Source organism: Diorhabda carinulata, chromosome X (assembly GCF_026250575.1).
Source record: "Diorhabda carinulata isolate Delta chromosome X, icDioCari1.1, whole genome shotgun sequence".
Classification (NCBI taxonomy): Eukaryota; Metazoa; Arthropoda; class Insecta; order Coleoptera; family Chrysomelidae; genus Diorhabda; species Diorhabda carinulata.
The window spans coordinates 56,613,722-56,638,053 of NC_079472.1; the positions used below are offsets into that span (position 1 = coordinate 56,613,722).

Below are 24,332 nucleotides of genomic sequence, written 5' to 3' on the forward strand. Positions count from 1 at the left end.
GAAGTGGCATTACAAGTCTCTGAGGCGTACTTAAAATGAGCAAAAACTATAGCATTCCATGGTTTCAAAAGAAATAAGAAATTCCAATTGAAACGAATGAAAGTAATTATTTTAATTAAAAATATCTTTCGTTAATTGACGAAAATATTTATCTCAAGCACTATTTTAATTTAGATCGCTTATGAAAAGTTGAGATCAGAGTTTTTATTGCGTAATATTGATACAGACATTTTCTCACAAGAACAGTGTGTGTGTGTGTGTGAATGTTTCAAATCTGTTTATATTCTGGTAATATGTTTTTTACGCTCTTCTTTAGTAAATATTTGTTCTTCTCGTATACAAGATTTAATGAAGTAAAAACATAATGAGCAATTGTGTATGTATATAAACCGCAATTTGACTGTTGATTTTCTGTTTGATAATATATTAAACAACATTCCATGAAACTTTTCTAATGATTCAGGATTATTGATGAAGGATTCAAAAATATTAATGATCTAAATCAATGGAAGCTTCTAAGTATCACACTTATCATATTCATCGCAATATTTTTTCTTTTTAACGTACAATCCAAGACTTTCATCCACCTTCGGATATCTCCCGATATGTGGAATATTTAATAATTCCCGTGGGAGAGCGTCCGGCCCATAAATTTTGTTTCGTATAATCTTAATAACGTTTGGACATGCAGGTTTGGTGATTGCGTAATAATTTGATTTGTAATGATTTGTTGGATAATATACTGCTTCATATTTTTCATCAACGGTATAAATTTTAACGTCAATATATTCTTGCTCAAGTACTGTAGATTTCAGCATTCTTTCAAGTCTCTGTAAAAAATATGACGTAAAATTATCTAATTAACCCCAAATATCTGAACACGTCTTGCCATTCAGACTATTTTAGAGGCAACTTATAAACAAAGAACGTTATTAGATGAGGGGGAATCTGATGAAATAAATAACTGAAAAAACATTAAAAATATTCATAGTGTATAAAAAACATAAACGATTTATAATAGAATATTTTATTAGGAGTCGGGAAATTTGGATCTGGAAAATACAAGCTCGGAAAAATCGAATTCTGGACATGTAATGAACGATATTTTATTTTCATTCGTGTTAGTTTTGAAAATGTACTCGAAAGAAAATCCAGATATTAGAGCTAGCGGCACAAACCAGTGCTGATTTGTTACCAGCAAAATCCAGTTCGAGATATCAATTTTTTATGGAATGGCGAGATATCAAAAAAGTTAATACTGAGATTGATGATATTCTTCTAGTTTATTTTGTTAAAAAAGCCAAGAATGTAAGAAATCTTCTACGTTATGAAGTCGGTTCTCAATTAATCTCAATAGTTGTTTAGCTATAAAAGAAATTGCTGGCAACTCAAATTATCCAAAAACTAAGCGTTTTTGAAACGTCAGGCTTTGGGCTATGTACCAAAATAGTCCAGGGTACTAACGGCATAACAAGTAACCACATTTATATGCGAAACTTGTGAAAAGTGATATTTTAGTGTTTGGGATCTTTGGCGCATACCGTAGACAAGATTTAATACGTTTGTCATTACCGATGAGGGATGTACTTTCAAGCCCAGGGCACTTTACCGTAAATATGCAGATCTACGGCCTAGAAATATGAACAGTAGAAGATTATTTGGTGCATACCGAAATTGTAGGTGTTAGGTAGCTCCAATATGTTGTATGCCATACCATCAGCGCTCTCCCTAAACTTGTTGCAAAATACTTGAAACTGAAAAGTCCCAAAAAATATACCTGACTTAGGCAACATCGTACTTTGGCAACCATTTTGGTGGATCTTTCAAAGTAAAAGATAGATACCATAGAATAATCCACGCAAAGAAAAATAGGAGTGTCACAAAAATTGTCCAACTCTTCACACTTGCAAAAATCAAAATATCTGCGAATCGTCTGCTTCAACATCTTTAGTTCTAAAGAATGAAATACCGAAGGGACTAAACTTCTGCTATAAGAGTTCCAATTGTATGGGATGGGAAAAAATTTTCAGTGCGCTGTTCTGAAAATACCACTCGGAATTATGTTCATTATTCGAATTTATTGTTGAACCAATTAAAACTTCTCTTCCGTAGAGTCTGTATATGGATTGAAATATTATGGTTACTTCAGTTTTATCGAAAAAAAAAAGTTTTTCTTCGATTATGGAAAAATGGAAATGGTAGGAATAATTATAAAGTAAAACTACGATGTATGGCAATTAAATAACGAGAATGGTGATGTAAAACATTTGATTTTCATATTCTTTATATTCATGTATCATCCCTACAATGCTTATCTTCCATTGTTCGTAACTTTTTCTGTCAGTTCCTTCAGAACGCCAGCTGTTTTTTCATCTTCTTCCTTTTAATTCATTTTTGATTTGTCGCACGTTATTCCTATTCGTATTCAAAGTGAAGATACAAATCTTTTTTATTTTAGGTATCAATTATGTACACACTTTTCGCAAGTTAAAATTTTAATTTCGAATTCAGCGAATCTTGAGCTGAAGACCAGCAGTGTTAGTGTCCAAGGTGCTCTCGATGGTAAACATATCATCTTTTATTTCTATTTTAATCATTTGGAATTTTTTTGTTCCAGCTTTTCATTTAGTAGGTAGTAGGCAAATTGAGACTACTGAATCTGATCACTTCTTACCAATTAACCACTAACCACCCTAACGCCACCCCTCCGTTGATAATGGCGTCAAAGTCGGAGTAGAAATTTCGAGAATTTTCAAAATTACCAATATATTATAATGCTTTAAAGAACATATACTAGAGATAAGGATGAGGAGGAAATTCGTTAAAAAGCTGATGGCATCCAATTTAATATTAATTAATCCCCCCATATTAGTACGAGTTATATAACCTTCAACTGATTACCACTTCCTGAAGAAGAGCTTCAAATATATGTAATATATGTAATACCCAAGCTATACCGAGCTTTTCGCACTTGCAAGTAATAAATAGTTTATCTAAACTACTTACCGCACAAGCAGTAGGTCCAAATCTATTACCCCACATAAATAGAATTCTTATCCTGCAATATTTTTTAGCTGTATCGAGTATATCAGTGAGGCCAATATCTGTAATATGATTAGCGCTTATGTCCAGCATTCGGATATTCGAGAATGGCATTCCCATACTCAAGGCTCTATAATCAAATCAAATTATAACACATAACACAGTTGTTAATAATAAAATATTTCTAACTATTCTGAGAATTGTTCGAATACTCAGTAAAAAACTGAGTAACGATGAATCAAGGCTAGGATTACAAGAAACAATGTCTAAAGGTTACTCTAAAATAATCTATTAATGTATTTTTTCAACTTGTACACACTCTATATATTTTCAGATTTTTATTCTCTATAAAATAACAAATACCACATATTTTTGAGTCTTTTGAGGAGAACCGGAACTGAAAAATGGTATAGGAGAGAAACTAGAAAATGAAGAGCTCGTAGAGAAGGAGAATTCTAAGAACAGATAAAAAATTTGAAAAGCCATGAGTAAAGGAGAAATTGGGATTTGGTGGTAAGTAAATTGATGAGTGATGAACCAATCTTTGAAAGTTTGTTGTCTGAATCTAGAAAACTCATGTTTTTCTCATGGTCACTTACATGAGGCATGTTTACGGGTCGGAAGACCATCCGCGTTATTTGTTCTTGCGTCTAATAGTAAAACAAAAATTGTCATCTATCAAAAGGTGCTTCAATGAAGCTATTGAACTTGATAAAATCCAAAATTGTTTCTAACGTGGAACAAAGCGTCGGGTTAGCCAGTACGTTATATTCAAATATTATTTATAAAGATGTAATAAAAGCAATTATATCAAACTAAAAGGATTGTTAATAAAATTGATACGGATAGAAAATATTCATTAACCATTTGTATTTTTTGATAAATTAGAATATTATTCACGACAAAAGCTGATATACCGCGAGAAAGGTACATTTTATTCACCAGGTCACGTGATATTTTAGTTGCAAGACAATTTGTGATTCAATAAATTATGAAAAACTGAAAATATATACAGAGTGTACGGTCTAAAACTCTAAAAATTATATGTCAATTAGTTATTTGAGTTACGTTACTTTATAAACATACTCTCCAAAAATTTATTGTCTCAGTTTTAGAGCGTTTTCGTATGTTTTTTGATGCCAGGAATCGATTTTTTGAATGTACCGAGCAAGCCCAAATCTGGTCGAGTAATTTGTTATAAACAATTTAATTTCTTATAAAGTTATTACTATTAAACAAAGAGAGATATGGAAAAAAAGTTTCAAATAAAAAAGATCTACAAAAAAGATTTCCACAGTTTCTTGCAAAAAATTAATATTTAGAAACTTATCGACAATATAATGCAAAATTGACGTTTTTTCTAACTTTATCTATGAGTACTTGGTTCGTACATAAGATAGAAAGATTAAAAGCAGCTCATTTTAAACTTTAAGCTTAAGCTTCAAAATGAGATGTGGTAGATCTTTTAACTATTATCTGTTGAAATGTTACAGAAGTTTGAATGTACAAATTTTTATGGAAAAAGCACCCTAATTTGTTTATGTGTTATAAGAATGTATAAATTTAAAAAAAAACGATATGCACCTTCCAGTGGCTTAAAGTGCTAATCAATACGAACATTTTGACCACTTCTAATCATGTTTTCGACCATTAGTTATTACGTTATGCAGGTTTTAAGCTGCGCGATCAGAAGCTAAAGTGCGCGTCCCCTATTACTTATTTACATTAACTAAAATTTTCATTGTTTTATTACACCTTGCATCTATTATGTAATCTATGAAAGATGCTAATCTCAAATTGTTCCTACTAATTAGCACTTTAAGCTACTTATAAACAAATTCAACAGATAATATTTAAATCTCAATTTGAAGCTTAAACTTTAACGTTTAAAATGAGCTGCTTTAAATCTTTTCAAGTCACGTAGGTACGAACCAAATAATGACTGATAAAGTGAGAAAAAACGTCAATTTGCAATAATTTTAAATTATATTGTCGATAACTTTTTAAATATTGATATTTTGCAAAAAAACTGTTGAAACCTTTTTTAAACAAATATTTTTTATTTGAAACTTTTTTTCATATCTCTCTTTGTTCAAGGGTTATAGCTTTATAAACTATTGTATTGTTTATAACAAATTACTCGACCAGATTTGGGTTCGGCACCCTTAAAAAATCGATTTCACGCTTGAAAAATCATAGAAAAATGCTCTAAAACTGAGGGGAGTATGGAATGGCTACGGCACCTCCCCCAACTTTCATACTAATTGACATAAGGTTGATAACTTTATAGATGAACTTGCCTTGCACCAGAATCTCTAATATTATTAGCACATATATTCAAAGCTCTCAATGCTGGCCTGGATTTTAACCAAACTGCTATCATTTCAACACCAAGATCTCCGATTCTGTTGCATCCCAAATCGAGAATTTGTAGTGTCTTATTTACTAGTAGACCACTCAAGAGGATTTCCACATCGTGCCCATCAAATTCTAATTTTTGAATATGTAACTCGGTCAGATTCTCATTCAACTAAAAATAACAATATTACTTCAACAGTAAATATTTTCTTAGTGGATACACGATCAAACATTCCTCGCAGGACAAGGATATGAAGCAATGAAAATTTAAAAGTTATGAATGATATAATAGTGATTTATGTATCGCGGGTACTAAGTAGATGATTATGCTCTGAGCTCGACATTCTTGCAAAGCCGAGAGCTTTATCTAGGAGTCATCCTAGATAAAGCACTTACTTGAAACAATCACTGCGGTTATATGGACCTGTCGCAAGCTTATTGGCAAGACATGGGATCTAAGGCCTGAGATTGTATCCTAAATATACCAAAAAGTCATTAAACGCATGGTCACATACACAGCGCTTGTTTGTTGGACGAAAACTGAATAAAAAACATGGCAAATTAAACTGGACAAGATTCAAAGGCTAATCTGTCTAAGTATTATTATAATTAGAGGCTAATCCAGACAGTAAAACTAAAGCCAGGTTATCTGACAGGTCACCGAAGAGTTCTAGATCTGATATAGCTATAAGCAGTGACAAATCAATGGACCAAATGCACAGCATGATGGACAAAGATACCCAATTCGAAGTGGTAATTATCGACCGCCAATCATGGGTCAACAAAAATCTTTCGCTAGCTCTAAATGTATGTCTCAAGTACAAATGGTTCGAGACTATAACGAGGAGCTAAACTGGGCATTTGTGGACCAAAATACAAGCTCTCCATACCGCTAGAAACACCACTCATCATTTTTAAAGTAGAATTACTAGCAATAAACAAATGTCCTCAGGAGTGTTTAGATATAAACCTCTCTAGAAAGCCCATCTACATTTTCTTAGATAACCAATCGGTCTTGAAGGTCATGGGAACAATGATATTCTCAATGTTTGTTGTGTTATACTCTTGGAAAACATTTCTTACGAGTTAAGCGTTTCTTTTCATGTTAAAATCAAAATCGCTCGTTATTCAATTTCAAATTTCAATCTATTCTACGGTGAAGATGATTTTTTTCAGTTGGTTTCTAGAACCGAGATGGAACTTAATATCCTTTGAATTTAGCCATTTCTGTAAATATTTTTAACCACTTGATGGTTTCTCTAAAAATGATTATCCATCACTATTAAGTTCGGAGAAAGAAGATCTTTTATTTGTTCGAACCATTCTTCAAAAACATCAGCACTCATGTCCTCATGGTACTCACTGGAACAGTAGATTCAAAAATGACGAAAACACATTTAACAAAACCGTTTGGACTGCCGATGTGTATTATAATCCCACTCCTTTCCTCTTGGTACATTTAGACCAGTGGATGAATGATTTGGAAAAATGTAATTTCTTCTTTTCCATACTCCAGCAAAAACCTATTTTTTTTTTCAAACTGTCCTTCGACTCAGTTCAGGGTAATCCATATCATCTCGAACCGTGAAAAGAACTTTATCTGCTGTCGGAAATTCTTTTCTACTTTCCTTCGAAGTCTTTCTTTCAAATGATTTTATATTTGAAATTTGAAACTTGGACATACTTAAAATATGGAAAAACCTAGAATGGTATTTTCGGGAAGAGATTATTGGAATTGACATGAAACAAAAATTCTAGATTTTATTGCTAAATAGGTACTTATAGATCTTAAGAAACGGCTATGTAATATTCAATACACAGGACTTTTGACCAGTCCAAACCTGTTTTTATTATTTTCTACAGCTTATGGCTACACAAGTCCAATACAAACCCGAAAACTCGTATTATTTCAAGTCTATTTATGGAAATTTTAGGAAATATTTAGATTATTCTGTAATAATGTTTAAAAAGAGGCTTGAGTGATTCCAATGTTCAATATAATTTCTCCTCTTACCTTTAGAGCAACTGACAAATCGTCAGCTAAAGTAGATTTGTTATATCTCGAATAAAAGCTATTGGGAATTATCCTAGAAATGTCTAAAACTTTCAAATTACTCGCTTCTGTGACAATTAATATTGATTCCACGCTTTCTAAAGTCTGATCCGTTTCTGCAATATCGATAAGTACCAAAGTGGGACATCTTTCAATCAGTCTTGCTATGAACCGTGCACCCTGCAACATGTAACAAAATTTTAAACCGTTTTTATTCTATCGTTGAATATAAATGCCCAAAGTTTTGTGATAAGAAACCCGTGTACGAAACATGAAAGAATTTCTGGTTCTATTGGTGATTTCATACTCTAAATTACGCAAACGCGTGCTTCGATAACCAAAGAGACTGAAGGTAAACTAAAATTTATAATTTTGACCTACCTATATATACTAAATTTTACCACTAATGAACTTGTTCCCGAAAAAAACGCATTTCAGCGGGAAAAACTACTACTAAAGAAAAATTAACATTCATTCTCTAGCTAATAAACTATAGAGTGGACAGTAAGAAAAAGGCCCTTCGTTTCTTTTTAATCTATTCTTACAATTAACGATCTCAATACTATCAAATGCTTCTAAAGTTTATTGTTGGAAATCTCTTTCAACCACTTCATATTATTCATATTCATTTCACGATTAAGATAACATCGTGTTCGGCAATAGGTACCTTATATTCATTCTTATTTTGAATGAGTTATGTGCTCTTGAAACCGGATATTAATAGACCTTTTAGTTTGCCTAACATAATTCTTGCCACAATCATTAATTGGTTTAGACTAGGACAAAATTGAAATTACTTGAGTTTGTATTTTACTTAAGTTATTTCACCAAACAATCCACTGTTTGACAGTAAGGTGAAAAATATGACAATGTACTGAATTTCTTAAAGCAAGAAACAGAAACTGCAACTACCATCATAAACGTCTTGAAGGTATGTTCAATTTTTCAATATACGTAGTGTGGTCCATCAGTTTTTAATCTGACATGGAAATAATGGAAATAAAAATTATAATGCATCTTTAGAGTCAAAATTTTCGCATATCGTCGCTGTTAAACCTTTTACCTCTTAACTCACCCTTCAGCTTTGCGAACAAAAATAGTCGGACGGGGTTAAATCAGGGCTCTTTAGTGAGTGTTCAATGTCTGTGATACATTCGTGAACAGTAGCCTTGGAAAACGAGCCAAGGCATACCTTGGCTTATGTTACGTCGATTTTTTTCCATAATTTTTTGATGCATCTGTCTTAGAAAGTTAGAGTTATAAACCGTATTCAATTTCTTATAATCAAAAGAAAGGATACCTTCGCAGTCCTAAAATACTTTTGCTCTCACTATTTTAGTGCTTTTCGTGACCTCCGCTTTTTTGACACGGTCGCTCCTTTTCGATGCCACTCCATAGAATTTCTCATGGAAGTCGATTTATAGTAAAATACCGTAGTTTCATTACCCATTATTATTTGATTTGTCAGTCATATTTAAATGTTCATGTAGAATCCTTAGAATACTTGGAAATGCTGGTCTGTGCCGCAATGTTTTCCCATTTTTGCGCGCCGGTTACTTGGAAGAAATTCTTAAAATGTCTAATCTCGTCCCCGAAACAGCTTAGACAAATTTTTAATGTTTGAAAATGATGGACACAAGTTACTGTAAACAGCCTTCATTCTGTTTTTGATTTGTGTTGATGTTAATCATTCTTGATTGGGTGGTCGAGTTCGAGCTCTACTATAATAAAATAGATCGAAGCAGCAAGTTGAAACTTGGGGTAGATTTTTCACTGACGCGTGGATAAAGATTTTTGCGAACGCACTCAATTTACTATATCTGGGCAAGAAGTCGTGGACCGCACTACACATATAGTTAGACACCTACTAAGCTTAAGGTTTCACTCATTCTTAATATTTCGATATTCAAAATTTAAATATTTCTAGATTAAAGACCATGTTGCTTCAGTCATTGATGATAATCTTGGAAACGATTGAAGGCATTGGTTGAAGGATAGAAGATGCTATAACAAATAAATACTAATACCTCAGCTCCAATTTTATTTCCATTCAGTTCACAGGTGATGAGACGTAAATATTTTGATGATGAAAAATATTCCATGCCGGCCGCATGTATATCGCATTGCATTACTTGTAAATACAATAGGTTGTTGTGATGATTCCAATAATATTTCGATAACATTCTCATACCCTCGTCACCGAAATCGTTGTAACTCATATCTAAACTTATGATTTGGTCATATTTTCTCAAAAATTTCGCTATGGTTTTCATGTGCTTTGCTTGTAAGCGATGCCTACAAAATTAAGGTTTTCGGGAAAAAGATAATATGAAGAATTATTTCTTATCCGTGGTTGTAATATTTCAATAAAGAAGCAGCCATCAATCTAATTGCTTAGAAAATATATCATACCCAAATGAACACTATATATACATGGGATTTTAAACGAAAATTAAGGGGACAAGGATCTTATATATTAAATTTAGATGATCATCAAATTATTTCATTAAATTGAAATCCGAAGCGCCAAAAAATAATATTATATGGGAGGCTCCTTTTGCTAATTGTGACGCTGTTTATATAGGATAGACATCTCAATATTTAGATAACAGATTAAAAACTCATCAGTACCATTTTAAAAATAAATCCATAAAATACCAACATTCAATTTTCAAAATTCAAAAATCCTTCGAACAGAGTCAAATCAAAAGTATCTGGCCCAACAATGAGAACAGAAAAATTTTGGAAAAAACTATATTTTTAAACATTACCTCCTTATAGCTCCATACACTTTTCCCAGCGATGTTCAATAAGTTCGGTACTCTTTTTATAATAAGAATCGTCGAGCTCCTCAAAATAGCCATTAACTGCCTATATAACCTCTTCATTGTGGGAAAATCTTCGAGCGCCGAGCCATTTTGTCAAGTCTCGGAATAGAAAATAATCTAAGAAGTCTAAATCTGGCGAATACGGTGCATAAGGTAGCAATTCAAACTCTAATCTATTAATTTTGGCCATTGCAATAACGGATGTGTGAGCTGGTGCATTGTCTTGATGAAACAACACTTCTTAGTCAAATGCGGGGGTTTTTCTTTGATTTCTTCGCTCAAACTGTACAATTAATTCGCATAATACTCGTTTTTCCTTTTTCAAGTTACTCTATGAAAATTATCCCGCGCGCATCATAAAAAACCGACACTATGACCTTGCCTGCAGATGGAACGGTCTTTGCCTTCTTTCGAGCCGGTTCTCCCTTTTCATTCCATTGTTCTTTTGATTCAGGTGTGAAGTGATGGATCCATGTTTCATCCATGGTTATGAAAAGGCGCAAAAATTCGGATTTATTTTTGTGGAACATTGCCAAACACTCGATAGTGACATCTTCACGACGTTGTTTTTGTTCCTTTGTGAGCAAACGCGGCACCCTTCATTCTCATGTCTAAATTTTCAGTAATTATGGGATGCACCGCACTTTTTGATATGCCTAATATTATCGACGATCATCCAGTACCGCTTTGTGGATTTTCTTTAATATTTCTGGAGTCGTCACCTCATTTGGTCGGCCACTGCGATGGTGATCTTCGCAGGTCGTACGACCTCGTTTAAACTCTGCTACCCAATATTTTACTGTTGAAAACGAAGGAGCAGTCTCCCCCAGAGTAGAATCTAGTTCAACTTTTATATTGATTGGGCTAATGCCTTGATTTTATTAAATGCTTTTACTTTTACACGAAATATATTCGTAGTCAGTAGAAACCCAGTAGGAATAAATTTTGGTAATAGGATAGTCATTCTTCGAAAATAATGTCTTTGGCGATCCTGAAGCTGATTGCATTCTTGTACATTTTTAGGGATCTACAGTCAATGTCTGCTTTTGTTACCTCATTCCAAGCAGCTTCAATATCGTGGATTAACTGCGTCAGAATCTGTGGAGGTTGGCACGAATTGAGCAGATTTCTATCCATTATACCCCATAGATATTTGTTTGTGACTGGGTGGCTACGGCCCATTTAGTTCATCTTTTATATTGGTGAGGCTAAGGCCTTTCAAATAAAAGTATTGTTTTACATAACGACCAATTTTTATCATGTTCCCTAATTCACTGAAAACTTTCACTATTGATGGCTGCCAAACAAATACAACGTGGCGTCTTCAAACTTCAAGCTAATGCTCTATAGATTGTATACTTTCTAATGTTTTTCAAGTAACTACCGCTATCTCTAGATCAGGCTAGGTACTTCTGGGACCATTCTCGTACATAGAAACAAGAAAGCCTCCAACAAGACGTAAACAATTTGACGTAATTTATAATTGTATGTTATAAATGTCATAATAATTGTGAATAATTTGCTTCAGAGATTTCCTCTTTTCCTATGCCTCACCACAGTGGACCCGCTCTCGCATTTCTTCGATGTGGTAGCACTGAGTATATTTTTCTTTCCTTCAATTCGTATCATTGTCTTCACTATATATATTTTGTTGATTTGTTATGTCTCTCTAAAAATGTTTTAAAGTGAACGGGTTATTTATTTTTTTTTCTTGGAACCTAGATTGGACATATTTCTATATTGGACAAAGGAATAGTAAGCGTTGTATGTTGTAAGTCGTCCAAATTTGCACAAATGAAACAATCAGTCATGCCTTAAGAGTTCTTTCGTCAGACAGTAAACAGCTTCGCCACAAGGTTCATTTATGCATACTTCTACATCTAAAATTATTATGTAAGTCCTCCGTCTATTCCAACCAGTCGCCCAGCTCCAAGGCATGTACGTGCGTGGTTTCTATCAACTTCTTCGTTAATCTCTTTTCTTTCTTCAATCAAGAAATCAATGGAGGGATAACAGCCATTACTCCCAAGATCACAGAAACTATTGTCCTATAAGCGCTTATAACTTTGATCAACCTAAGACTCTGGATCCGTACTAATTTTCTCATCAGTTGTATATTACCTATTAGTAATCGCGGAATACTTAGCAAAAAATGGCAAGATTCGTCTTTTAGAAGCTATTGATTTAGATATGGATATTTTTTTATTCACGTATATATATTGAGAAATGAAGCTATGAGTCTAACTAAACTCCTAAATATTTCACAAACTTCTTTGGGTTGATGTCAATTCCTTGAATGTGTAAGTCCGAAAAAGTTATTTCCAATCTAATTTAACACGGATAGATCATATTCAAGGCTAATAAATACCATAATGGTCGTTATTATGGTCCATAATATAAATAAATATATTAGTATAGTTATATTACGTACCCGAATCTCTGATACAATTCGTTGCCTTTAAGACGTAAATGCATGGTGCCGTCTGAATTTTTTTGACAAAATAATCGAATGAAATCTTCATTCAACAATTTATCACCCATTTTTGTTAGTATAAATATACGTTGTATAACTTAACTAAAAATATTAAACCAATATGTCAAGTAACGTCAATGAACTGTTAAATTAATCAGTCAATAATTGGGATGAGTTCAAAATATCCTGACTTTGAATTTGAATGTTTTAATTTTTAAACGATTAGCTCCATAAAATGAGCAGTTTGGAGAAATTATAGAATAATATTAAGCTGTTCTTCAAAATGTTTTTCACATTTCAAATGAAAAAATTCATCTTTTATCAAAATGAAATTTTGACAGTACGCTCCTTTCACAATACGAGGTCTGGCTATTAAATAACGAGACTGGTTACGAAAAAGGGTTTTTTTATAAAAATTATTCTACACTCGAATGCTCCTCTTCAATATACTACCCTCTCTTCGCCACACAACTTTCCATACGTTTTTTCTATTGATCGAAGCAATGCTGGAAGTCTTCTTTGGTCAGTGCTTTTAGGAGCTCTGCCGTTTGTTGCTTTACAGTTTCCATCGAATCAAATCGGGTCCTTTTCAAAGCAGATCTTTTTCTCACCTTTCTAACCCTTCAAGGAAATCTGAGCAGACCTATTGATGCGAGAGCTTTTGGTCAGGAGTCATATTTTTCAGCCACAACTTCGCACAGACTTTTGTCATGTGTAATTCCTCGTGTAAAATTTTTCTAACCGTTTCTTAATTGGCGTTTACAGCCTCGGCAATCATCCGGATGCTCATTCGACGATCTGCACGCACAATTTGGTTGATTTTGGTCACTGTTTCCGGGGTTGACACAGTCACAGTGCGACCTGGGCGCTGGTCATCTTCAGTGCTCTCTCGGCCCTCACTAAAGCGCTTACACCACCCAAAAACACGCGCACGAGTTAGATAATTGTCTCTTGCAACAATTTATAGCACTCAGTCGGAGTTTTGGGTCGTGCATAGACAAGATATCTAGATACCCAACTCACTACTCGTTTTTTACCCCACCCGTCTAGGGCGCCCTCTAGGCGTACAATCTCGTTATTTAATGGCCAGACCTCGTATAACCTCATCAGTAAGAAACGATTTTTGGATTTTAACGGGGGTTAAATAGGGGATGTGAACGTGTATGAAAATCCCTCAATTTTGAAGTTAGGATGATGAGTATAATAAGTTCTTTAATGCAAATTTGAAAATTATCAAATTTATATAATGGCACTTCGTGTGTCTTTAACTTTGCTCATGTCTTTGCAATATCAGACTCCAGTCACAACATTCTTCTTTTATTATCCGTGTCTGCTAATGTGAAAAAAATCTACACGGAAAGTGAATCTACAGTTATTGTGGCATTCCTGATTCTAATCAAGCACTGTCGTTGTCAAATTATCATTATTCGATTGACTTTCAACAAATACAAGCCGTTTACATATGCACCATATTTTCCAATCAATTGGCGACGAGGATGGGATTAATGAGGAAGTTAACAAACTGAAACAGTAGCTGTTAGTGGGTCGTCGTTTGTAGCTAAAACGGCTACATCATCAGCGAATAAGCCATTTTAGTGTTATTGATTACTGGTATATCTGATGTATTTATATAAGGAAAAGTAGTGGCCCTAGGACACTACATTGGGGGACTCCAGATTTAATAGGAAAGAAATTAGATTTCTGGTCTGAGAATCTTACCGAAAAGGTCCTATTCGATAATGATTTGAGAACGTAGTAATTACTTAAAGGACAGTTTTTTAATTTAAATTTAAAGAGTAGACCTCTGTACCACATCTTATAGAAGGAGAGATGTCAAGGAATACCGCACTGCAAAACTTTTTGTCTTTAAGACCCTTGGAGATTTCATTTATTAACCTGTGAAACGTCGGTATGCATGCGGTACCGACTGCCAGTTTGGTACAGAAACTGTACTTGCTAATGAGGGAGAGGTATTAATCTTGCCACAAAATTATAAGAAATAAAAAACATTATTTTTTTTGAAAATATAATAGAGAATTTTAATTTTAACACAAACTGAAATAAGAGTAATAATAATAAATCACAGCAAACAGTCTCACCAAGCCAGTGATAATTGTATATATATTTTTAAATAAATCTCTAATTTCTAAATTAGAACAAATAATATATTAGTACTGCAAGTAGAGTAATAATTACAACATAAATGGTACTTTCAAATCTACAATTCTTTATTTTCATATATTTTTTTGGTCTCATTAACAAATGAAATAGAAATTCCAGAAAATGTTTCTACAAAAAATTAAATGCCAATTTTATTCATAGCTAAACTTTAATTTGGACCCCAAATTTTCAGTTTTAAAACAGAGATCATAACAAAAAAGTGAGAACACTACCACAATATCATTTAATATTCTAAAAGAATACAAGTCTCCACAGACTATTAAACATTTATCAGGAAGCAAAAAAGTTGAACCATATTTAACTATAATTTGGAAAATAAGAGACTGCAAGTAAGAAGTAAGAAATAATTGTGAAAAAAGATGAGAAAGTGTATATATGATTGCCAAAGAACTGTAGACTCAATAAAATATGACAATTTAAATAGTACTAATCAATAATTTTGGTTGACATCTTGAATGAAAGCTAGAGCAGCTTTAATATTTGACAGTTTAGCTCTTAGCAAAAAGCTGGAAATAAGAAGATATTCTGGATAAGTTCTTCGGCCGCCTTTTTCTAAATCTGATTTGTCAGATTTGTAGAAACTCTTGTTGATTCTACCTTGGCAAAGAACTTTTGTGGTTAAACTCAGCAGCCATTGTAAAATCTGAAAAGAAATAAATTGTTAATAAAAATGTTGATAAACAAATATGGTTGCTTAGTAGTTTTCTTGGAAAATTGATTGAGTCAGAAAATCTGGAAAGCTGAAAGAGCTAGAACAGTGGAAACGAATTTATCGATTGATAAAATCAAAACTATAATTATGGTAAGAGAAAGACAGAAATTATTAGAAATTCTTTTTTTTTCAATCATTTTTTTGGTGATATTTAGATTAGTCACACGCTTACTCCAACTTATACTCGCTAGAGTATTTAATAACGATCCAATTGTCACTTTGAGAGACAAAAAGTCACCTACGTATTGGGTAAAAACTAATATGTAGTACCAATTCAACAAAAATTTTAAAATATCAATTTTTCGTTATTTATCATGCCTTTAGAATGAACCAACGTCGAATATACCGATGAGTTATTGTGCAATCTGCAATTTCAAATTGTAAAAAGCCAAGTTATCGAACGTAGATCTGTCACTGTGCTCCTGCAACTACTGATTTTAGAAAGCAATTTGTAAATGTTTTTAAAGTGTCCATAGGCCCGCAACTGCACTTTTCCCACTGCCCAGAGCTGTCCTATGGACCATACGACATATTTTATTTCGAACCTTCTCCGCGGCCCAAAGGGACTACATTAAAATGTGTTTTAAAGTTTGGTTGAACTGTTCTTGGTCCATACCTTATACTTGGTCCTTGTTATTCAACATTTTTTTACTGTACCCTACACAATCTTTCCTTATCTAGTGACTTGGACCTTTTTTCACCACTAGGCAATGGGTTTTTTAGTTTTGGCGTCTCTGGCAATTTTCCTATGCCACTTCAACGTTTTTCTCAAAGAAGTGTTGTAGCTTGGCATTTGATCAGACAGATCTATAGAAGATTTTCCTTTGTTATAGTCGACCACGGCTTAAGGCTTTACAACCATTTCTGATCGTCTGTCAATGCTTATTGTCTTATAAGCATACTTTGTACAAAGCATCATTATCCTTCCATTTTAGTATTGTTTATTGTTATTGTTTTATCGTTTTCTTTGCTAGTAATTTCATCTCTTCAGCTTCTTTTGAACAGTCTATGGGTTGTCCTAGTTTTTCGCAATGTCCCCAATAAATGTGTTTGGTTTCTTTGTAGCTTTCTGACTAACTCCAAACTTGTATAATACACACAAAAAACATCATTTTTGCACTTTTTATTCGAAATAAATCTTTTTATTATTTTGCCTTGTATCCACACCCCATATGGGCCCTGGGGAAAGTTTATCAATTTTGGTTGGGGCTCAACATGTTAAGGGAACCAAAAATAATATTTTGATTTACTTACAGATAATGCTTATAAGTTATAATAATGATTTCGAACCCAATATCAAATAATTCAGTTTTATATCCTGATTCATAAAAATATTTACCTCTGTACTCGAAGGTAATTTCGCACTTTCCGGTTTTAACCAAACGCTGGGAGCCCACAGATATATTTGACACACGTTTGCTGCTACTTCTGAATTGAGGCGCTAAAAAATAGTTCAAAGTTATTTTGATTATATCCGTCAAAAAACTAACCTTTTCATATTTTTATATAGATAAATAGTTTCGAATTAGAGTCTTTTATTTTCTATAAAAATTTTTCCAACATTTCGACCTAATTACGGTCTTTATCAAAATATAACCTCACACTTATCAATTTAAACTATTGTAGGGTTATCTAGGGTTTTCGTCTTCGTACACTTTATTGATATCGATTTTAAATAATGAAAACTGGCTCACAATTGAAAAAGAGGTTGATAATAAAAATAATGGTTATCCCCAAAATTAAGACAAGGTTTGAATTAAATAGAAAACACACTTTTCAGTCCTTTAATTTCAATTTTTTTATTGAATCATTAAGTACATAGGAATAACACATCGAACAAACGGCTCTGCATACACATACGAACTTGTTTGTTGAAATTTTCCATGACCATTCTGCATAAGTATGGCTGAATTTCGTTGATGCAACATTGAATCTCCTCCTTTAATGCACGCGTGGTTATAGGCTTGTTGACGTATACCTAGGCTTGTTGACGTATACCTGTTATCCTGTTATGTTAAATAGGCCCATAAAAAGAAATCTAATGGTGTTAAATCACACGATCTAGGGGCCAATTCTTATCACCGAAACTAGAGAGTATACGATCTGGAAATGTCTCATGCAGTAATTCATGGACTGTATGGCGTGTGGCACTGTCTTGTTGTAACCACATAAATATCATCCAATTTCAGCAAAAAAACTGTGTTATCATATATCACGATATCAAATACCAATAACAGTCACTGCTTGACCACTGTCATCAAACAGTGACACATTGTGGATGACTCAGAACCCCAAAAGCGGTAATTTTGGCGATTAATAAACCCATCAAGATAAAAATATGCTTCGCCGCTTAGGATGTACATACATAACTATCACGCACTGCTTCGATATTGACATTTCAACGACTTGTTGTTAAACGACCACTGTGTTTAGAATATCCTAATCTCTTCACTATCGACGGAGTTCAGTCGGCGGACTTTTTAGAGTTGTCGTAGGGTTGTAGTATTGTAACGTCATTATTATTACATTAAATGCCCGGCAAATAGTGTTTTCAAGCGCGGGAAGTCGATTTTGACAGCGTAACCTTCCTCGTTCTGCATCTTATTACCGACTGACTCCGCTCTCTCGCTGATCGATAGCTACTCGATGAAAACTCGTGGGACTGTCGTGCTTGAAACGTGACAGTTGGATGGAATAGAACAATACTTATGTTATCTGTCTCATTGAGATTGTAAGATTGACTCAATCCTACACAATCTACAGTTTCATTGAAATTTACATAATAGAATATTTATTGTAGCAAAATTCATAATTTAAATGAAACTTCTCATATAATCAATTGATAACTTTCATTTTCATATCTTAAAAGTGTAAGAATGAATAAGCTCACATTAGTGTGACATAGAAACGTATTACGTCACTCAAGTCGTGTGACTGACACACAGATGGCGCTTCTATTGTCAATTCCATAATTATGGAACAATGGCGGACTATTGGAATAAAAATGGCGGCGCCATTCGGCTTATAGCTATTATCGAACAGATGGTGCTACGTGTATTAACAATGGCACACTACTGGAATAAAAATGGCGGTGTCAATCGAAATGTGGCTATTATCGAACAGATGGTGCTATGTGTATTAACAATGGTGGACTATTGGAATAAAAATGGTGGGTCCTCCTGTGATGATCTTAATGATGATGTACTTAATGATTGTAAGATAGATTTAGATAAGTTGAATCAACCATCAAAGGTTTAATAAATCTCTTTGTTGAACCACCTTTTCCAAAATCGAAACAAAAAACAGGCAAATTTTGCTCAAGTATACAAAAGAAATAGAAAACATTTTCAAAAGTGTAGGTTGTTGTGTAATACTAAGGATAAAGTACTACACATGGAAAAGAATTGTATTTATGAACTTGCTCTATGTGACAAGTAGTATGTTGGGCAAACTAAGAAGTCGGTTAAAGTCCGGTTTATAGAGCATAATGTTCATCTACGATGAAAGTTTGAATAGAGACAAGGGGCCTATTCTTTATAGTACACTCAATAGTTTATTCGTTAGAGAATGAATGCGAGATTTCCCATCAGTGATTTTTTCCCATTGGACTTGTCATTCGTAGGAAGAAATTGGTTGGAAAATTTAATAAATAGTTATATAAGGGTAGGTTGAGTTAATAAGTTTTAGTTTGACTCAAGTCTCTGAAGACGATAACTTCGTTAACGAAACGCGCGCCAGGCTGAGTGTTGGTGTAGTGGTAGTGGAAACAGTGTGTTCAGAATGTGATAAATAAATAGTAATTTTTATATTAATCAAATAATAATAGATTACTTTCTTATTATACTTTTTTCATACCTTACTGGGATTACGTTGTAGTAAATTTTTAATCAGCATTTTGAAAATCAAAGGTACATCATCAGGCATCGGAGGTAAATTTTCCTCTTTATATGTAGCGCTACGTAAATAATTATTTCGTTCGTCTTTATAAAACGGATTTTTCGTTCCGAAAATTTCGTATCCTATCGTTGCTGCTGCCCACAAATCTGATTTCGAATAATTTAAAACACTGAAAGTTCCAGGTACCTAAAGAAAATTGATATATATTGGAATTCGTTTTAAAAAGATTATATTAGCTCAAATTAAAGTAGAAAAAAAAATAATTTGTAAATATCCTGTACCCCACAAACCATGGTGATGACAACAATGTGTCATCATTATGGACCTGACATACATTATTAGATTTATTTCTATGGGGATATTTGACAGGCATTGTTTACAAAACTGAACATTTTAAATGAAATAACTTAAAAGAACAAATAACCCTTGGATTAGTTTGATTTCACCTGATATGTTAACACAGTTTTAATTAAGATTAGGATGTAGTCAAGACAATCGTAGCGAACATATTAAATAACTACTCCAATGACATTCATAGTTCACATTTTGAAAACTTGAAAAATGATGAAATTTTTGAATAGAGAATGAAGAGATGTTTCAAACAATATACCACACGCCTACATCACATTTAACAAATAACATTCAAATTTGTTAGGAATAATATAAATACTGAGCATCAACTTACCTGGCACATTATTTCAGGTGCCATTAGAGCAGTATTGCCACCTTTGTCGACATCATAACTTGAATATGGTAATGATAAACCATTTGTTTTGTCAGCCAAGCAACATCCAAAGTCACTTATAACCAACATTGGCGCCTCTGGCTCTGTAGTGTCTAATAATAAATTATCACTTTTTAAATCACGATGTGCTATATTGTAAGAATTAATATGAGCAACACCTTCAAGAAGTTGCGTGAAAAGTAATATAGATGTTCTTAGGGATGGTGTAGATTCCTGAAGGAAATGTTCTAGGCTTGTGTTGTACCTATCAATAAATATAACGCGATTACTTACATTTTAGAACTTACTGATACTTTCAAAGGAAGAATTACCTTTTCATAAGTAGAAATAGTGACATGTTTCTACCAACTCCTTCTGGATGTATTCTTTTAGGAAGTGCAGCTGGATACAATCCTCTGCAATCTTGTAATTCTGGTATAAAATCAGTGAAGACTGAATATATAGTGACAATATTTGGATGGGGAGGAAGATGTTTGTTTCTCTTAGCTAAACTGAAGAATAATAATAATTTTTTATATCATTCAATTTGATTTAAGATATGTTGTTTTCTAAAAGTGTCCATAATGGGTAGTTCCCCTTAAATGAAATAAAATTAGACTTACTCAATCTCCCACTCAGAAATTCCAAGATTATTGTAATATACTCTAGCCGGAACAGTTTCTCTATACATAGCATTCAAAATGGCCATAGCACTAGACTGTATATCATAATTAAACATCATTTTCAAGGCGAAAGGAAATTGATTAATATCATCATGATCTTCAGTGGAAATAGACAATTGATCATCCTGTTGGTTTGTTTCTGTTTTAATGTTTGTAGCATATACAACAGCATTGGATCCTTTTGCCAAAGGTTTTCCAAATGATAGATTCTCTAGGTTTATAGGAGAGTTTTCGAATTGCTTTTCATCAATAATATCTTGAAAGTTCCACTTCATCTTCGAAACTGCTTCCTGAAACATTTAACATCATCTAAACCCATGATCACATATGCAGAGCTTGTTTGTCGAAAGCTTATCAAACAACATCAATGAACTTAACAAGATCATTATTACTGGTGCAATATCACTACAGCCTTAGAGGCACTACCGAACTTCCTCTTTAACTCATAATGGAGAAAGAGACAGGCTAATCCAGAACACAAACTAAAGCCACGTAACCTGACAAGTCACCTAAGAATTCTATAACTAGTAAAGCTAGAACACAGTGACAAACCAATGAACCAAATGCACAGTAAGATGGACAAAGATATCCCCTTCGAAATGATAATTAACGACTGCCAATCATGTGTCAATTAAAATCTTCCACAAGTTCAAAATGTATCTACACAGACTGAGTATTTGTGGAGCAAAACTTAAGCTCTCCATACCACTAGGGCAACCACTATCTATTGTCCAGGTAGAGTTGCTGGCAATAAACATGTCTTCAGGAATGTTTTGATAGAAACCTCTCTAGAAAGCATATTTAAATTCTTTCCAATAGCCAAATGGTCAAGAAAGCCCTGAAGGCTATCAATTGCACCTCCACTCTAGAGTGGGAGTGCAAACAAACTCTAAAAACACTATCTAACACCAACAAATTCACTCTAAGATGACTACCAGCCCACCAGGGCAATGAGGAAGCAGACTACTTGCCAAAACAATTACTTCATATTTTGTGATCACATGATATGTCACATCAACAAATTGTGTCTCAATGAAGAAATGCTTCAGGCCTAAACAACCATATTAGCTAAGAAGTCAAGGAATGCTTCAAGATGTCTAGAAACAGATGCAGGGTTTATCTGATTCTTAGACAATTTCATAGCAACCAGTATTGACAAACTCTCAAATTTATGAATTACAGGAAAAATATTGATATGATACATACTCCAAGCCCAGTAATAGTTGATATTCAACTGCCAGGATTAAATTGATACTTTGGTGCTGCAGCACCTTTAATTATGATATAGTAAATAATCTTAATAATGATTTATTCATATATTATTGAGAGAGAATATGCAAAATGATTTGTTCTATGATAAGAATCACCTGAAAAAATTATGCAGTGAAGAATAAGAGAAAATTCATTTGTAAGTGAAGAACAAGAGAAAATTCATTTGAGAATATTAGAAGTGTAAGTGAAAGACAAATGGTTCATTGGAAGTGAAAATATGAACATTTTAATAAAAATGAGAAAAGGAGATATCAAAATATATTATCATTGATTTGATAAACTAAATTGTATTATTCTTTGTAATTTACGAAAATTTGAAAATCATACAAAGCTAGAATTGGAATATACAAAGTTCATAAATTTAGATCAGAACAATAAATCATTTACTCGTATTTCCCAGCATACTCCTTCAAGTTCTTCTTCTTTGGTGAGAATGCCAGTTCCAGATGCTAAACTCACACCAACCAGAGCAAAAAATGGTCCAGAATCTCCATACAGAATTCTAAAAATTAAAAATGGTTTGAAAATCAGTAATATCTCAATATACCGTATTCAAGCTTCAATATATGAAAATTAAACCCGTACACAAGTTAATAGAATTATTAAGAATTTGAAATAACAATACCTTCGTGCAGCTTTTTTTCTCAAGTCAGCAGCTAGGCTGTTAGTAACTCGATTAAGGACATTGTCAATTAGAATTCTTCGAGCTTGAAGACCGATTTGAATTCCAACATTTCTCAGACCAAATCTACGTGGTATTACCTGATTGCTGGTGAAATTGCTAGTAGAAGTAGATGAGACGGTAGCATTAATTTTTTCAGCGATGATAGTTTTAGTATTGAATTCTCTAGTTTTGCCTGTATTTCGTATAAGTACTGTACCATGTTTAATTAGTCGAGTACCTAATGCTCTTAACGACATTTTGTACCAAATATCAATTTTTTCACCCCGAAGGGTGTATAAAAATGTTTTAATTTGTTTTATTGAAAGCAAAAATATTACGTATTTTTTATTAATGACAACTGACACAATAGTTGACATTGCTGACAAACTCAGATACGTTCTGTTGAAATTTATAAAATATATTTGTAATGAATTTTAGTATTTGTAATTAATCATTAATAATAAGATTAGATCAATTGAATATGTATCCCCAGCTTTCAAAAAACTAACTTTCACCAAGGATAAGTTTATTTAGATTTAAAAATAACCACAAATCAAATTTACTAAAATCATGTGAATAGAATGGACGTTCTGTGACTGTTACATAACAGTCACAGTCATTTTCTCGTAAAAATTCAACTGTCTACGGTAAAGTTGAAATCACAGAAGATTTGTACCATTATTTACCCTGTTATAGTAGCAACTCAACTACAGTCGATAAAGTTGGTGATATAAAAGCAGTACTGCCTTCTAGTTTCGTGGCATCTCAATATATACAGAGTAGTCCTCGTATTGACTACCGAACTGAACATAAAAAAATTATCTGTTCGAGCGGTACCACGAATGCTAACAAATGTACACAGGCGATTCGAAGAGTGCAAATGCCTCTTCTTCTTCTGACGCAGTAGATACAAGACAAATTATGGACCCTCTATGGATACAAAAAATTGAAATATATTCAACAAATAGATGTAAATTAACCTCAGCTTTTTGTTTTTATTCGAAACAGAAAGACAATAAGGCGAAATATTGGCCATTACACACTTTCACAAATGCCTAGTAAGATTGTAGGTTATTTAAAATTGGAAAATTCCACATCCTACATAAACCACAATTTTAGGAGATCCTCTGCTACTATGTTAGCTGCTGGTGGTGGAAATACTCTTCGACTATAATAACATCGGGGCTAGGAATCACAAGCGGTAACGGAGGGCCAGCTGAAGACAGCCTTGTTGTTAAAAAATTGCAAAAATGGTGCAAAGAATCAACTTCTACATCAACTTTGTTGGCTACAGAATCGGTTGAAATACTACCCTCAACTCTCGTTATAACTGCTCCTGATCCTTTTACTGTGAATAACACTGTCTTTAACATATCCACTTCTAACCTAACTAATACTTCTGAAAACAGTTCAAGACTGGCAATCTAACCTCAAAACAAGCAAGA

General features: G+C 33.3%; 2 protein-coding genes across 2 annotated transcripts; both read right to left on the reverse strand.

Annotated features, from left to right (window-relative positions):
* Positions 1-322: 322 nt before the first annotated feature.
* Positions 323-12,886, reverse strand: LOC130902329 (leucine-rich repeat-containing protein 34-like). The gene is made up of 6 exons (XM_057814401.1): positions 12,713-12,886; positions 9,481-9,748; positions 7,415-7,633; positions 5,343-5,572; positions 3,007-3,172; positions 323-830 (listed from the first exon to the last, which is right to left on the reverse strand). Exons 1-6 carry the CDS (start codon positions 12,820-12,822, stop codon positions 516-518), a joined length of 1,308 nt encoding a protein of 435 aa, XP_057670384.1. The 5' UTR covers positions 12,823-12,886; the 3' UTR covers positions 323-515.
* Positions 12,887-14,763: 1,877 nt separating this feature from the next.
* On the reverse strand, positions 14,764-24,305 carry LOC130902320 (serine/threonine-protein kinase Pink1, mitochondrial). Its single transcript, XM_057814383.1, has 8 exons — positions 22,849-24,305; positions 22,611-22,725; positions 20,892-21,241; positions 20,601-20,780; positions 20,230-20,533; positions 19,503-19,730; positions 16,987-17,088; positions 14,764-15,578 (listed from the first exon to the last, which is right to left on the reverse strand). The coding sequence occupies exons 1-8, from the start codon at positions 23,262-23,264 to the stop codon at positions 15,366-15,368; spliced, it is 1,908 nt and encodes a 635-aa protein (XP_057670366.1). The 5' UTR covers positions 23,265-24,305; the 3' UTR covers positions 14,764-15,365.
* Positions 24,306-24,332: the final 27 nt, after the last annotated feature.

Excerpts from the sequence above, each read along its gene's own strand:
- LOC130902329 (XM_057814401.1), bottom strand. The coding sequence starts at position 12,822 with ATGGGTGATAAATTGTTGAATGAAGATTTCATTCGATTATTTTGTCAA. Across the intron at positions 7,634-9,480 it reads GAAATAAAATTGGAGCTGAG|GGTGCACGGTTCATAGCAAG; the intron begins GTATTAGTATTT and ends TACATGTTGCAG. Across the intron at positions 3,173-5,342 it reads ATTAGAGATTCTGGTGCAAG|AGCCTTGAGTATGGGAATGC; the intron begins GCAAGTTCATCT and ends ATTTGATTATAG.
- LOC130902320 (XM_057814383.1), bottom strand. The coding sequence starts at position 23,264 with ATGTCAACTATTGTGTCAGTTGTCATTAATAAAAAATACGTAATATTT. Across the intron at positions 21,242-22,610 it reads GAGTATGCTGGGAAATACGA|GAAGCAGTTTCGAAGATGAA; the intron begins GTAAATGATTTA and ends TAAATGTTTCAG. Across the intron at positions 20,781-20,891 it reads ATTTCTGAGTGGGAGATTGA|TTTAGCTAAGAGAAACAAAC; the intron begins GTAAGTCTAATT and ends ATTATTCTTCAG.